At 39.9% G+C, this 15,404-nt stretch overlaps 1 protein-coding gene across 1 annotated transcript in view; it reads right to left on the bottom strand.

Moving 5' to 3' along the window:
• Positions 1-15,404, bottom strand: part of exoc4 (exocyst complex component 4) — a 98,556-nt gene that overhangs the window by 72,891 nt on the left and 10,261 nt on the right. The window contains exons 8-10 of the mRNA XM_058625566.1: positions 9,966-10,146; positions 940-1,085; positions 636-724 (exon numbers count right to left, since the gene is read on the bottom strand). Of these exons, the coding sequence (XP_058481549.1) occupies positions 636-724; positions 940-1,085; positions 9,966-10,146 (416 nt within the window). The remainder of the gene's footprint in view (positions 1-635; positions 725-939; positions 1,086-9,965; positions 10,147-15,404) is intronic.

Below are 15,404 nucleotides of genomic sequence, written 5' to 3'. Positions count from 1 at the left end.
CCTGCTCTGCCATTTTAACTCTTCACCCGTAATATCCTGTGATATCCTTCTCTTCTCCTTGACTTCTCAAACTGTGACACGTCCTTGCTGTCTTACCGGCACCTTTTGGTACTTCTCTCTCAATCAACGTTTATTCTATTCTTCCCAGTTTGACTGCAGTCTTCCGCGCACCCATCCTCCATCTTAACAAAGCAGCCAAAGCTCATTTTGCCTTTTCTGAAGAAACATCAGAACTTCACTTTATGGTCTTGATACTCGCATATCCATCCATGTGTAACCTTTATTTCTGTCTTTTTCAGAAAGCCTCTCTACTTAGGTATTTTTCTTAGTCAACCCAACACCTCAAACCCCTCTTCATCTTTTCATCCTTTCACACAACACTAACCTTTGATTTTTGGCTGCTCGTTTCTTTCCTGCTTTATTCAACACACTTTCTCTGACACATTTATTTGCCATTTTCCCACTTTTCTGTCAATACCTTTATCACCTTATTTATAACCTGCTATTTCTCCTTCCTTCCCTTCATCTCACTATGCATGCTTCTTTCTCTATTCCAGCTGTTCAGGAATCTTGTGCGCCGCCAATCTCTCCATCCTCAGAACCCCCCCCCCCCCCACATTCCTCCCTCTCCTCACCTTGTAATTCTCCACTCTTGCTGTAGAGTTCTCGCCTCTGCTCTCTCAAGTAGGCACTCATGCTGATGGCATGGGAAGATGATTCAAACCTACAAAACACCATGGAGATTTAACAAGTGAGCAACCAACACAATAAATAATACAACAGGATGTCACAGGGAAAAAATAATACTGAGGGTATTGGTCTTGAATTTTTAGCTAGATTTATCTCTTTTGAAATATAGCCTCTTATAAAGAGGATACTTTGTTCTCTTATTTCTGGACTCGCATAAACCACAGAGGAAATAAAAAGTGTGGTCCTTACTTGAAAAGAGACTGCTTGGCACGCTGTGGTTTCTTCTTTGCGAAAAAAGCAGCAAACTCACTGCCGGTGCTGGCGTAGGAGAGTTGAGAAGAAGGCTCAGTGGCACTACGGCTGTTCTTCACATCAAGATACTCCATGAGCAGAACCTAAATAACACAGAGCATAAGGTCAAAGGTTATTAAGCGGAATAATCGAGATATAAAAGGGGGAAAAGGCTCTTGTGGTCTTTTTTGTCAGTGATTCAACGATGATTTTCTATTGTTGTCTGGTATACTAATATTATTGGGGGTGGAGTGGCTCAGTGGTTAAGACCGGTACCCTGTATGCGAAAGACTTTATGGTCGCAAGTTCGATCCCACCCCTGACTGATTGTACTCAATTCCATTGTAAGTCGCTTTGGATAAAAGCGTCTGCCAAATGACATGTAATGTAATGTAATGTAATATTGTTATGAATATTAATAAAGAGTATGTGTAAATGTTTTAGATATTGTAACATGGAGTGATCAGAGTTTAATAATGCCTTAAAACCTCTAAATCTCTAAAAATGTTATGCTCACTTTATTCATAAAAAAAACAAAAAACAATTATATCCATAAGGGTGTAAAGAGAGTGTATATTCACACCATATCGTATGGGTAAAAAGGTTTAAGAAAAAAAAACAAATACATACAATGGCCATCCTCCCTATAACCAAAAAGAATGTGGTGTGGAACTGCAAAAACATCTGGTGTTTGTAATTTGAATGTGTGGATCTTTGGCTTTCTGGTTTGATGCTGCAATGTTATTTCATATAGTGTTTGGTTTTTGGTAAAATTCCAATTACAAATGCTTTCTTCAGCAGAGACACATAGACGTAGAACAATAGCACAAGACATGCCAAGTAGTTTTTCTAATCATCGCATTTCATTGTATAACAGTTTGTTAAACATTTTATCTACAAATCCAATCCTAGAAAACAAACAAATAAACACTGGCGATAAAGGAAAAACCCTGCTAACATGAATGGGTGCATTTGATGAGCACAGCTGAAATTCCTGCCCTCCATTCTCCTGATCTGTCTGCATGATCCATGGTGAAATCCATCAACGTCTTATCATGCTTCATAAAAATCTTATCAACTTCTAACAATAGCCCAGGACAAGCGCATTGAAACTCGGGCCAGATAGGGAAAGTTAACTTCCTCTACTCTATCATTATATCTGCACATTCCCTCTGTTGCTTTGACTGGCTCTCATTTTTCAAAATCTCCCAGTGTCTCATCTCTCATTCCTCACATTTCTATTTTCTGTCTCTTGTTCCATGTACCTCAGTCCATCGTTTCCTTTCTTTCTTACCCTTCCTCATTCTTCTCTCTGTGTGAATACATATGTTCGAAAATAGCCTCCAATGTCAATGTCTAGCTTCATAATTTAGCAGCGCCATTTAGCCCGTGTGTGTGTGTGTCTAATTCGGAGGCACAGTATGGGTCAGCCCAGAACGGGACAGGAGTAATGGTAGAGCAGATGGAGATCCATCCCGACCATAATAATGTAATTAACGCTGCAGAGAGCGACCCCCGTCATGCGTGGGAAAGACGTCACATGATTGCACCAATATTATTAATTCAGGTGCACACATGTTTGCAAGTGCAGATGTATAAATAAAAATACAGATAAGATGATAAATACATGAGCAGGTTGACATAATTATTGCCTAACTTTTGAGATGGTATAGTCCACCTGCTACAAAGAAATCTTAGACTGGTCCGATTAATCAGGAGATTTTTTCGACATTGGTTAAATCGGCTGATTATTATTTTATTAACTGGCTTATGATTTGGTCTTAACCTTAAAAATGTTAAAATTTAGTTTGTTAATGACCTGCTTAATGTACTTAATGTTACGTTTATACATCTAAGATAAGCAATTTTGAGAGTTATTTGTTATAAACTGTTAAAAATAAAAAATAAATCATCAAAACATTTCAGCCAAAATATGTCAATGGCTGCCATGATTTCCCAAGGTAACCATCGACATCTGCCATAGAAAAACCCTTTATCTGTCACCCTTCATTACGGAAGTTTAGATTTCGTTTTTATCCCTGCTTTTGTTTACACAGTCAAAATTTGTTGTCATAATTTGTAGTGTCTGCATTATTGGACCAACATCAAAATACTTTAAAAGCCAAGAAAACACAGTGAACTGTGCAAAATGATTCTCATGTTAATTGTGGGGTCAAAGCACAGTAAAATAAATGTGTTAAATATGAACACAGAAACTTCCACCACACACATAATTAACTCTCTGGCAGAATTTCCCTTCATCACAGGGAGAAGAGGTGGCCATAACACACTCATCTTCTCCATCCGACAACACCCAGCCTTCCACTTGCCACTAGCCTCATGCTGCAGCTAATCCTATCAGTGTATTAATTACTAATGATGAGCTGATGGAGCGAAACCCCCTCTTGCTTGCAAGTTAACGCCCAAGTAGACTTAATGAAATGCCAGTGCCGGGCTGATGAAGGGGCTCCGACCCTACTTAAATTGCATTAGCCCAGAGACAGAGTGAACTTTGAAGGCAATTAACTAGACTGCTAGGACAGGGAGAAAGATGGAGGGACAGGAGGCAGAAAGTAACACAGGGGGAGGAAAGGAAAGTAGACAAGATAAGGGAGGGAAAGAGTCGTGGGGAACAGAAAGAGCAAAGGATTATAGGCCAATGAATGCTGAACTGAATGCTAAAGAGGAAATGGGCACAGGGAGATTGAGGGAAGGGGAAAGTCAGGATGACAGAGAAAACACAAGAGACCAAGATAAATAACAAGTGGTTGCTGATTTAACACCTCAAAGCAAAGAGAAGGAGAACGGTGCCCACACCTCTGCTTAAAAGAACCTCCTACTAATTATAGTGAGTGCACAAACCTTTAGTAGACAAGATCTGCTGATCAACTACTAATCAACAGAGAACCATGTTACAGAACTAATCTAATAACTACCTCATGCAACACCTGTCTTAACAGTTCTGAACACAGTTTTGTTGACATTGACTAAAAACATCTCAGGTCACATTGTGGACAAACTAATCCAGATTTTCCAAATTGTATTTTTTATGAAGGGGGAACAAATTATCGCACCTTGTCAGAAACTAGACACTTCATTCTTGAAGTATATATTATCTGAACACTTCATTACAAGCACTGCGGTGAATCAACATCACCTCCAGCTGTCAACAACTCTCATTATGACCCATCAAGGGACTTAACATTAGAAAACTACAATCCACACATTAGAGAAAACAATCACACGCCAACATCTGCTCGACACAATCACGGCACTACCTAGTTGCCTAGCGCTGACGGTTCCAGATATAGCAGGATCATGGGCACGCAGCTACGATACCTATCAAAACCCATATTCTTTTTTTTCCCCCATTGCTAGTAAACAACTGCAGCACCATAAAAAAGACAGATAGAAATAGTCTCAGCTTGTATTCTGTCTTCCACCACAAAGTACCATGATTTTCTGTAATATGGGGCGCAATTGCATTTTAACTGATGCAATTCTATTACAAAATGAATACATAAAAAAAAGATCAATTCCAAATGGGAGTTTTGTAAAATCTTGGGAGCATTCGGCATGTGATGTAACTGTCTGTTATCAGTGAACAAGAAATTACATTTCTTAAATATACTCAATTATCGTCTTTAAAGCTGGCAGCAGAAGGAAAGAGATTTTACTTTTTTTCCCCCACTTTTCATTCTGAGTTTGAAGAGTTCAGGTTGAAAATACAATATTTAAACAGCAAAGCATTGTCTTGGCAATTCAATCATAGTTGTTTATAAGCCAAAACAGTTTATCCACCCTAATTAGATTGTTGGACTATCACTACTGTCATCAGAGGTTTCAGAAAGTGTTTGGAGAGGCAGGACAGGCATAAAGGAAGTGTCTGAATTCACTGCAAATCAATATTCATGAGTGTACATGCAAAACAATCTCTCCGAGGGGCTCTCCTGAAAAAGACAATCATTTCCGCCACAAGTGTTCAACCAACTAACCTCGTTTGTCAGTTGAGCGACTCAGGTCTCGCCCCCAAACTTAAACCAGTCCACTGGGCTGAGTGCAAAGTTCTATTAAAACGTGGAGGAACACTTGACGGAAGCGTGCCCATGTAATTCATTACCAGCACTCCCTCCCGTTTGTTTCCCCCCTAACAAAACGCCCAGATGTCACTGCTTGAGCTTGGACAAAGCGTACACTTATCTTCCATTCTGTCCATTAACAACAAATCAGAGCAATTAACAGAGTGTCACTCAGAGATGAGCAGGTGAGCACTTATCGCTGGGTCAATTAGGAGTCATCAATTGGCTAAAATTAAAGAAATGAACATCGCTTCATTCTTCTTCCCCCTCCGTTCCCATCCTTTTCTTCTTATCAAGTCATCTTAAAAGCAGCCAAGAGAACAATCTAAGCACTTTGTTCCATTTACAAGGCTTATTGAAATTGGCTGTTTTCCCACTAAATCCCCCGGCTGGTGTCTTGTCGCAGCACATATTGACTGATATTCCTCTCTGCTAGTTTGAAGTTAAAGCCCAAAGTGTCCTTGGCCATCAAAGAAAGGATTCCGTAGACACCCTGTATTGATTATGTTCCAGAAATTTCAATAACCTTCACAAGTTTGGACAGAGCTTCAGCCACAACTACTCCCGCAGCACTGAACTACTGTTAACCAGTGAGGGTTCCCACCTGGAGTGGGCCACATCAAGTCAATCTTTTGAAGGCTATCTTGTTGAAAGAGGAAAGGGAGCTGTGTGTGTCTGTGTGTTGACTGAAATCCATTTTTTTCCCCGTGTCCTTGCTGTGTCCCCAACATTTATACGATTACTTTGTGTTTCAAATAGAAAGAGGAGTAAAAGAAGTGTGTTTCTGAGGGTATTGTTTGCAAACAGCAAAAGACAAGTTAAAAACACTATATTGGTAATATTAACATCCTTTAAGTAAAATGTCCTAGTGTAACTGATCTCTGACACTGTGTCGAGTGATGTTTATTGATTGAATTATTTTCATTTTAGCTATCTGGTGAAGATAAGCACCTTGCAGATACGCATAATCTTTTAGCGTTAACTCCATCTGCCTCCACAGCAGCACATTGTGTCCAGATAATGTGGAAATACTGTTCACAATGGAGCGTTAAATCTGTTAAACACAACTTCACCAAACACGTCAAAGAAGCCCCCCAAAAAAATGTTGTGTCCCCATTTTGCAACAAAGAGTCATGAAGTCAACAAGTCAGTGAAATGACTGCAAAAACATGCATCAGCGTTTGATTAAGTCCCTGGTGAGTTTGATGTAGTAGATGTGGGGTAGGGGGGAGGGATGAGACTTGAGTGCTTCGGGGGGCAGAATAAATCTGACACATTGATTAAAATGTTGGGCAAGAATAACGTAGTGATGGCTGTGCTTCATATCTAATTAAAAGAGATCATTGTCTTGTGGCTACTCTTTGGCAGTTCAATTTGCCCAGTTTTCACTCTGACGATGTGCTGAGGGAAGACTGTGAATATTATATATTGTGAACTGTAAATGTAATTATTTATTTTAAAATAAACTGCTTACATGTTTCCCTTATTTCCTGGATGGGTTCCAAAAAATGGATTGAGAAATATACTATACTGTATACTATATATCAAACAAAAATATAGAAGCCATTTTTGACTTAGAGACCAGAGTTCTGTGGTCAAATATCTATGATCTCGAAATCACTACTTTGAAAAGGCAGACACTTGGAGAACATCCATCAATTTTTTTTGAATGCAGACTCATAGTTCTTTGTCTGCAGAGAGGAAGCCACTCATTAAAAGTGTGATTTGCACTCTGGTCACACACACACACGCGGCAGACAACGAGCATAGCGGGCAGTCACCCAGTCACAAATCCTCGCAGAATGCGCAAATGGCGAGCTAATTAACAAACTCACACGCCTCAAACTGAACACCCGACAAGGTCAAAAGGTGTTGGATGTCAGTGGCCAGAGATACTCTGTGCCAAATATACATGAAATAACACTTCCACTCCGTGGTATTAATGAAGATTGCATGTAGAGCTTTATGAACTGTGATCTTTGATGAAATATGTTACCCAATTACCTGATAATGACTGAAGAAAAAAAAACTTGTGGATTTTCTAATAACTCAGAAAACATCACATTAAACCACGGCAGGCCAACAGGCTGATTTAATTATACAATGGAGCAAACTCTGAAGAAGAGGGAGAAGCATATTATACATTTATGGATTATGGACATATAGTCACAGAGTATTGAAGGTACGTGGTGGTGCACACTTAGAAAAGTAAATTCAATAACGTGTGAATAGAGACACACACATTCCACAAAAAGCCACTGGAAAGACTGCGGAGTGACACCGAAACACTCCTTCCAACATCAATATCACTGATTACATCCAGTCTTTTATGTTTTGAATCAATACTGGAAAAAAACAAGTGGGAGAATCTCAGGCATTTCTGAAGTGGGATGAGAACCAATACATGATTCCTGAGTTTTAAAAGCATGTTTACCGACTGCAACTTCAAGCCCATTGGGCCTCAGTCACACATTGATGAACAGCGTTTGTCAGCCAAGGCCTTGTAACCGGGTGCACACTGTGTGTTTCTGTCGACTCCTGCATCTGTCTGCTGATATGTCATGTGAAAAGGTCAACCTGGTTTCTTAACCTCTCAAAGCGTGGAAGAAAAAAAAGAAAAAATAACACCTAAGGAGAAGTTTCTGTACATATCAAAGATCTTAAGTGCCTTTCATGAAGGCAGGATTTCCGTGTCTTTATTGTGCGTCACTGTTTATAAAAAGAACAGTTGGCAACGTGGACAGACAAATGCAAGTTGTGTCAAATATCACGTCTCAGGAAAATCAAAAAGTGGAGGCATTCTTTAACAGTGATACGACGGATTTCTGCTTCTAAATTAAAACATTTAATGTAAAGAGGAAAAACAAACAAACAGTGCAAGTGGTTAAAAGGCAAAAATAAGTTTGAACAGTTTCTTTAACAATAAAATGACTTTGTTCGTGGACACATTGCAGTTGTTACAAAATACTATTTGCCTCTGTCTAAACTAAATCAATTCTAGAAGTATGCCTTCGGCATTGCATATTTTTCAGGCCATAGTGAACAACTGTTGGGAAAAAAATCAATAAGAAAATATTTTACACTGGCTGTTGAAGAACTGAGGGAAACGAGAGACAAACACAATGAAGGACTAACGAGGTTTATAAATGCATTCTGACCAATACCTACGAGGTTCCTGCCCCTTTGTGGGTTCTAAGATATGAGATAAAAACCAGTACAGTATCCAATAATATTTAACTGTGCCACTGCGGGAGCAGTAGTTTAATTTCTCTCACTGCTGATATGTGACTCTCTAAGACAGAGTGGGCTGAAGGAAAGTGGTGAAGGCGAGTATCTGAGAGGGAGAAGAAAATAAATAAGATAATGAGATTAAGAAGGAAATTACAAAAGGTCAGATTGGTTTGCAAAGGGTATTGGAGAAGTGTGAGGCAGCGGGGGTGATGCTGAAGGAAAGGGGGCAGAGGAAATGGAAATGAAGGGTGGGAGAGAACAACAAACCAACAAGCAAGACGTGAGAGAAATGGCAAAGGGGAGGGAGAGATGGACGAGGGGGGGGCTTTATATTGATACAATCGTCAGGAAATAATAACACGAGTGAGTGAATAAGAAAACCTCATTTCATGTAATGAGTATTCTAATCAAGAGATTACATTATCTCACATCTCGGCGACAGGGGAGAGTGGAGTGAGTCCCTGGCAACTGGGTACTGGCAGTGGTCGCATGCTGGGGAATGGCTTAATGCCTTCTGTAAATGTATTGGTGGAACAGCACAGTTATAGTACATGCCTGTGCACATTCACACAACACTAAACATTTCCAGTATTGATGCAGTTGAACATGCCAGCTGAAAAGTTATAAGTAGATGAGCTGGAATGCATTAACTTTAAATAGACAGGATTTCAGTTTATGTAAGCAACAACATTCTGTTACCTTATTTATTTTTTAGAATTTGACTACTGAATGCTGATGTTGCTATTGATTGCTATGGCAATGATACGGTATCAAATACTGTACTAGGAAACTGACTTACTTGGATATACACCAGAAAAGCCTAAAATGAGAGGCCTGTCATCCTCTTAAACAAAATCAGACTTTCAGTCAGCTTGAAGTGTTCTTATACACACGAGGCATGCTTCAGAAAATGGCATAAATTTAAATTACACATCTCCCAGTGAAAGAGCACAGAGGGGAGTGCTGTTTTCTTCATTATGAAGACACACGGAGAGGAACACACACTTGCACACACCGATCGCTTTGATGGCAACGACTGCCACAGATTTTCCCTCTGAGATTCACCATAGGTCAGTTCAACAGCTGCTCATCCCCACTGCCAGTCAGATGGGAGCAGGGAGCAAGAACCCAGAATAAATACACACCAATTAAAGAACCGAAAATTAATCCGAGCAATCAAGCTTTGCCCGTCCTTCCCTTGCTACTCCTCGCCGACAGATTGAATGCCATCCATCACACTGCTGCCAGTTCTTCTGCTGACTAATTTAATGTAAGTGTGGGTGAACTAAATCAATTTTTCAAGACACTGTACGAATACAGGATAAACAAACCTCCAGTGCGGTGAATGAAAAATAAAAGCCTGGGGGTATGCCTGTCAGAAACGACAAAACAAACAACCCAGAGTTCGCCATGAAAAGAATCTTGTTATCAGGTGCAGTGCTTTAATATGGTCTACTTTAAAACTTAAAAAAGTTATTTACCACAGACTCAACGATATGGCAAAATCTTGCTTTGTGTTGTATAAATCTACAATCATATTTAATCTCTACATGTGCTGGGTTGTTTAAATAATTGTTTTTAGCTTTCATATGGTTACAAATGAAGCTTCTTACTACGTTAAACTCTATTGATCACATACAGTACATTGTCTGGGGAGTTTTTGTTCAGACTGACCTGCAGCACTGTCTGGATCTTTGCAGAGACGTCCGCCTGCTCATAGAGCTTGATGCCCTCCTCGTGGGCCCCGCCCGGACACTGCACCGCAATCTGCTGCAGATGGGCCAACACCACACTGTGAGCCTGGGCCACTGCCTTAAACTTATCAAACAACAGCTCCAGCAGCTCCAGCAACAACCTGCAGAGGGAGCCACAGAGGGCAGAAAGGGACGGCAAGAGCAAGGTGGGGGGACATTGTGGAGAGGGGGAAAAGAAAGTTAAGATAATGTAGTCGTGGAAATATTCAATAAAAATAAAATTAAATGTGATATTTTCTTACTCAAAGAACAAAAAAAATGTGGATTCTGGAATGTACCATTTTATTACATAATCCTTTTCTACGTGGTCTTTTCTTTCAGTATCTAATAAAGCACTGAGTTAAACACAACAAGCATGACATTTAAATCATCTGGCCTTGAGCCACCGAGAAATTCAGCCTTTGTCTGAATATTTGAAGGAAGGGAAAATTACTCTTAGCATGGGGTGATACATGGGCTGCTGGAGCCAGCACATTAATTACCAATTTCTTTGTATCACCAACAATGAGAATAAAAGTCTACACAGTACTCTAACAGTTAAGGTCCATTTGCTGTGCTCCTACAGAATTGCCTCAACTCCACATTCGTAATATTCATTAATTAAAGTAGGTGGGAAATTAATATATTTTTGATAACCTAATGAAGAACTAATGGTGGTACAGAACAACCAAAATAGCTTTTTTGCAAAAACACATTAGTATTGCTTCACAGGTGCTGCTAGGCCTTTACCTCTTCAATGCCAGAGGAATATACAGTGTATGTGCACAGATGCAATTTTGTAAATAATCAATTGCTTCCTTTTGGAATGCTTTTAACTATAAAATCAAGGTAGACAATGCAAAAATCCAAAATACAGCACAACAAAATTAATGCAATTCAAGTTTGGTACTGCAATTCCCTCTTTTCATTCACATTTCAGCTGACACGCACCAATATTTTACCTGTAATAACAAACAGACAGCGGGGTCGGCTACAATACAAGTACTGAGGTGCCCGGGCTGAACTCAAATGAGCAGCTACTCTCATTAGTTCGAAATGGCTCAGGCTGAAGAAGAGAGCACAGCCAAAACCAAGTTGACCTTCCACTTGAACTAAGTGCTATGTGGCGGATTGGAAACTCACAGTTGCCTCATCTACACTAATGCTCCATACAAACTTTACTGCAGCTGCTTTCTGCACAAGGACAAAGCTTTCAAAGTAAAGAGGGAACACAGGTTATATTAGCTGAGTCTGAATGACTACCCAGTGCACCCATGCCATTAAGTGCCCACTTTATTTTAGTGGAGATATTACAGTTGATATGAATACAGTCACTGTGACCTACATTGGACTTTTAAGCATTTTTACGTGGTCTCTGTTGTCATTGGAAGAAAGCAAAAATGTGCAATGGCCAGCCCATAAATTACATTTTGGGAAAATGGACCATGATGTGATCACTGAACACAAACTCAAACTTCAATATTATAAATCTAAAATTCTTAAACTTATGCTGTCCAAAGACGGTATCATTGTATCTTACCTCATAAACCATAGTTCTGCAAATAGATCCTCCAAATCAGTTTTGACTGTTACATGAGGACTTAAAAAATGTGTAATAATAGCCTGAAAGAAAAGCTGTGCCCAAAAACAAACACTCTTCTATTATTCACACTCAAAAGCACAAGGACCCAATCCTCATTAATGCAAAGCCAAAACAAATCACCGCCAATTTGAATATTTCAAGAAAGAATGGATGCTACAGGTTTTGGGAGGTGGCCAAGGTTTCCTCTGAAAGGTATAAGGATAATGTGGAGGCAAGATGGATGGATGTTTCACCAGAGGGCATTTTGGTTGGCTGTCTGTCACTGCACTGGCAGTAGCAGCAAGTAAATGTTATTAATGGAGAGTAAAGCAGACACAAATCACTATGAGCTATAACTCAGTGAATAGAAGATGTTCAAGTGACGAAGAGAGGAGGTGAGAAATGCCAATGAGTGAAGGGATTCGCTCGCTCTTCCTCTCTCATGAGTAAATGTGAAGGACACATAGTAAACACTGTCCTACAGAAATGAATACACAATACAAGGCTACAACTGTTTAGAGATGGACATGTGTACATCTTACAGCTCTAACCTCTTGAAATTCTAAATTCTCACCAAGCACATCTCCCACCTAACACACTATGAACACCTACTCTTGACGTCATGCTATCATGGCAACCTAAGAGGCAGCAAAATTGACCACGACAGGTGCTTAAAATCCACGGAGATGGACCAATATATTGAAATATTGATGCTTATAATGACTCTGGCATGCTTTTTTTAACAGCCTGATTAACGTTCGTCTTACTCCATAGAGTCACTGAAAGTTTACTAGAGCCTGGAGGGAATCAAATTGATGCAATCTGACTTTGTGACAAAAATTCAACTCTCTATTCTACCAGCTAAAGATAGCGCTGCCACTAGAAGGTGTTGTGTTGCCGTAATGTAGCATAACGTTAGCATTGGCAATGGGCAGTGTAATGTAAATAACTGCTGTGCAGACTAGCTCTTTGTGAATCTAGTCTGAATCTACCCTCTGATTTACCAAGAGCTACCCATGAAATCCGTTGCTTGTGGGTTCTCATCTCTCCGTCTTCTTCTGCTCGCTGTGAGCACTACTCATAGAAGCAATTCAGCTGCGCTGTCCCTCTGGATCTGTGGGGATCCAGTAAAATGTTCTCCCAGTAGCCTGTCTCTGACTGTTTTGGCTTCCCGGGGCTCAACATCTATCCACCATCTTCACTTTTATGATGAAAACAACCGGCAGAGATAAGTTGTCTTGCATGTCGCCTGATTAATGTGTTGTCTAGTATCTACGCCTATAGATGTGAACAGCGTGGTTTCCTGCCAGAGGGTGTCACCTTGGTTGTGTGGTGTCAGCTACTGAAGCTCTACTGATAGACACACATACAAGTAGAGAGCAAAATAGTTCTCATTATCTGTCAGTGGAGGCCATGCTCATCCACAATGTCTGTTCTTTGAGACCTCACTTCTCATTCCCCCTCAGAGTCAAAGTGGACACACACATAGCTGATGAACAGTGAGGAGAGAAAAAGAAAGACGTGCACTGTTCAATTCCCTGTTTAAGAGACTGGCATTACGTCTGAGAGTGTTTCAGTTTGGGAAGATAACAGAAGGGCCCCCATTTTCATCCACTTGGTTATCACTCACAGAGAATAAAATTACCATAAACAGAGTTTTAAGAGTTAAAGTGCAACGTCTTCTTGCTGGACTTAGAGTGGAAATACAGTCACACATTTGGCCATCAGACTTTTTCCAAGGACCACTCAACTGAACAGGCAGTAAAAAAAAAACAGGGCATAAGTGACAAGCAATCACTCTTTTGATCAGTGAGGTTTTCTTGTTTTTAAATTGGATTTAAAATACTTTGCCTTTCATTTTTAATGTCCTTTGGTCATTCAAGCATGTCTTCACTTTAAATCAGCTCTCTTTCTGAGAGTTTCAGATTACTTTCTGAGTCTCCTTTTTTATTTTTTTACCAAGAACATAAAAGGGGTCTGTTTTTGAAATGGAAAAATAAAAATGTAATGCGAGTTCAACAAGTCTGATTTGATTTAAATTAAAATGAACTACACACAGATCAGCGGTGCATGCTAATGATTTTGTCGCGCGGAGTGGGAACCTGTCTCGAGTATCTTTATGAATGATCACGTGAAAGGCAGTGGAAATGAAAATGCACTTTCAGTGTGGTGGATCACAGACGACGTGAATGGGAACATAAACCTCCAAGAGCAAGTCAGACCACTGTATATGCTGTAAAGTGCTAAAGTGTTACCTGCTATAAAATATAGTGTACAATAATGTAGGCCCATTGTTCCCTACAAGTGGTACGTTGGTTGGAGTTTCCATAGCAACAAGCCTTGGCTTTAAATTAAAGGGAACATTGGCAGAACTAGGTGTGTATGTATACGAATACAAACACATACACACTTCTAAGTGTTCATATAAATGCAATTCAGTGTGCGCTGACTGAAATGCTGAGTTAAGCACTTGCACATATACGCACACACAGGCAAACTTAAAACAATCTGTAAGGATTGGAGCTGGGAATGAGCTACACGGTGGCCTAGTACATTGGGGTCAAATGAGATTCAGCAGGCAACAGGAGAAGGAAAGGCAGACGAGGCCAGAGAGAACATCCCTGACAGAAAACAAGACGTTCCTCTTAAAAGGTTCAGGATCAGTGGACTGAGACCTGTGCTTCCCAAGCCTGCTCACTGTATGTGCATGTCTGCAAGAGCCGACGTGACCGCTTTTAAAATGTAGCAGTCCTCTAAGGCAGGTGTGAAATTGTTTGTGCATGTATGTATGGGTGTGTTTAACCATGACTTGTCAGGGTTTAAAGCAGCAGAGTATCTGTTTTCATGGTCTGGGGCAGGTGAGTTTCCAGTCTTAAACTTTATTGTGTTTCATACCTGGTTTACTGTCTGACTATGAACATCCTGGGAATACATTCAAAACATGTTCTCCACTACCTTCTCTGTCAAATCATAATACACCTAAAACATCCACAGCATGTAGCACCAAAGGTGAAAGCTGACTAATCCAATGCATATGAGTAGTTAGGTATAAACAGCTGTAAAGTACAGTATGAGCCGATTCCTTGATGCATCCACTGTGACCACATAAGATCTGATCTGTCTTCCCACACCCTGTATTCAAATACATACTGAACGAGTCTGACTGTATGTGTCTGATGTCCACACGAAAAAAAGGGTCAGGGGGAAACTGTGAATCAATGTGCTACTCACGCTGCTATAGCATGAAATCTTTTTTAACCATTGCAAAAAAGACATTGTGATGATGAGTGTTACTAATGTGGCAGTAGCCGCATTATTAAATAAATAAACATATATGTAAAAACTGACAAGTGTTAAAACAGCATTTTGGAGTTAACACAAAGATCCTAACCAAACAGAGAAAGCTAGCTTTAAAAAAACAACTATTTTGCATAGATACAATACTACAGGGATTACAAATGACAGCCTATATCAGTGGTAACAATGGTGGCTGTGTTCTGCTGTTTACAATGATCATTTTCAGAAACATTGCTTGTGCTTCTTATTATCTTCTGTCAGGCAAATGCTATCATTTTTAAAAGATGGCTTTCATCTTTCAACTGAATTGCGTACAGTTTCCTCTTCAGGTAATCTATCTGCAGCATCCCCCTTTCCCTCCTCATTTTCTATTCATTTAGTATTCAGTTTTCTCCATTTATTTTCCCGATCTGGAGCAACTCACTCTTGAGGGGATGGTTCTCCACTCTCAGGAACCAATGATACCTTTAATATAGTGCCTCTTCAACCTCACTATCTTCA

This window comes from Solea solea, chromosome 3 (assembly GCF_958295425.1).
Source record: "Solea solea chromosome 3, fSolSol10.1, whole genome shotgun sequence".
Lineage (NCBI taxonomy): Eukaryota > Metazoa > Chordata > Actinopteri > Pleuronectiformes > Soleidae > Solea > Solea solea.
This window is presented reverse-complemented; position numbering and strand designations above follow the sequence as displayed.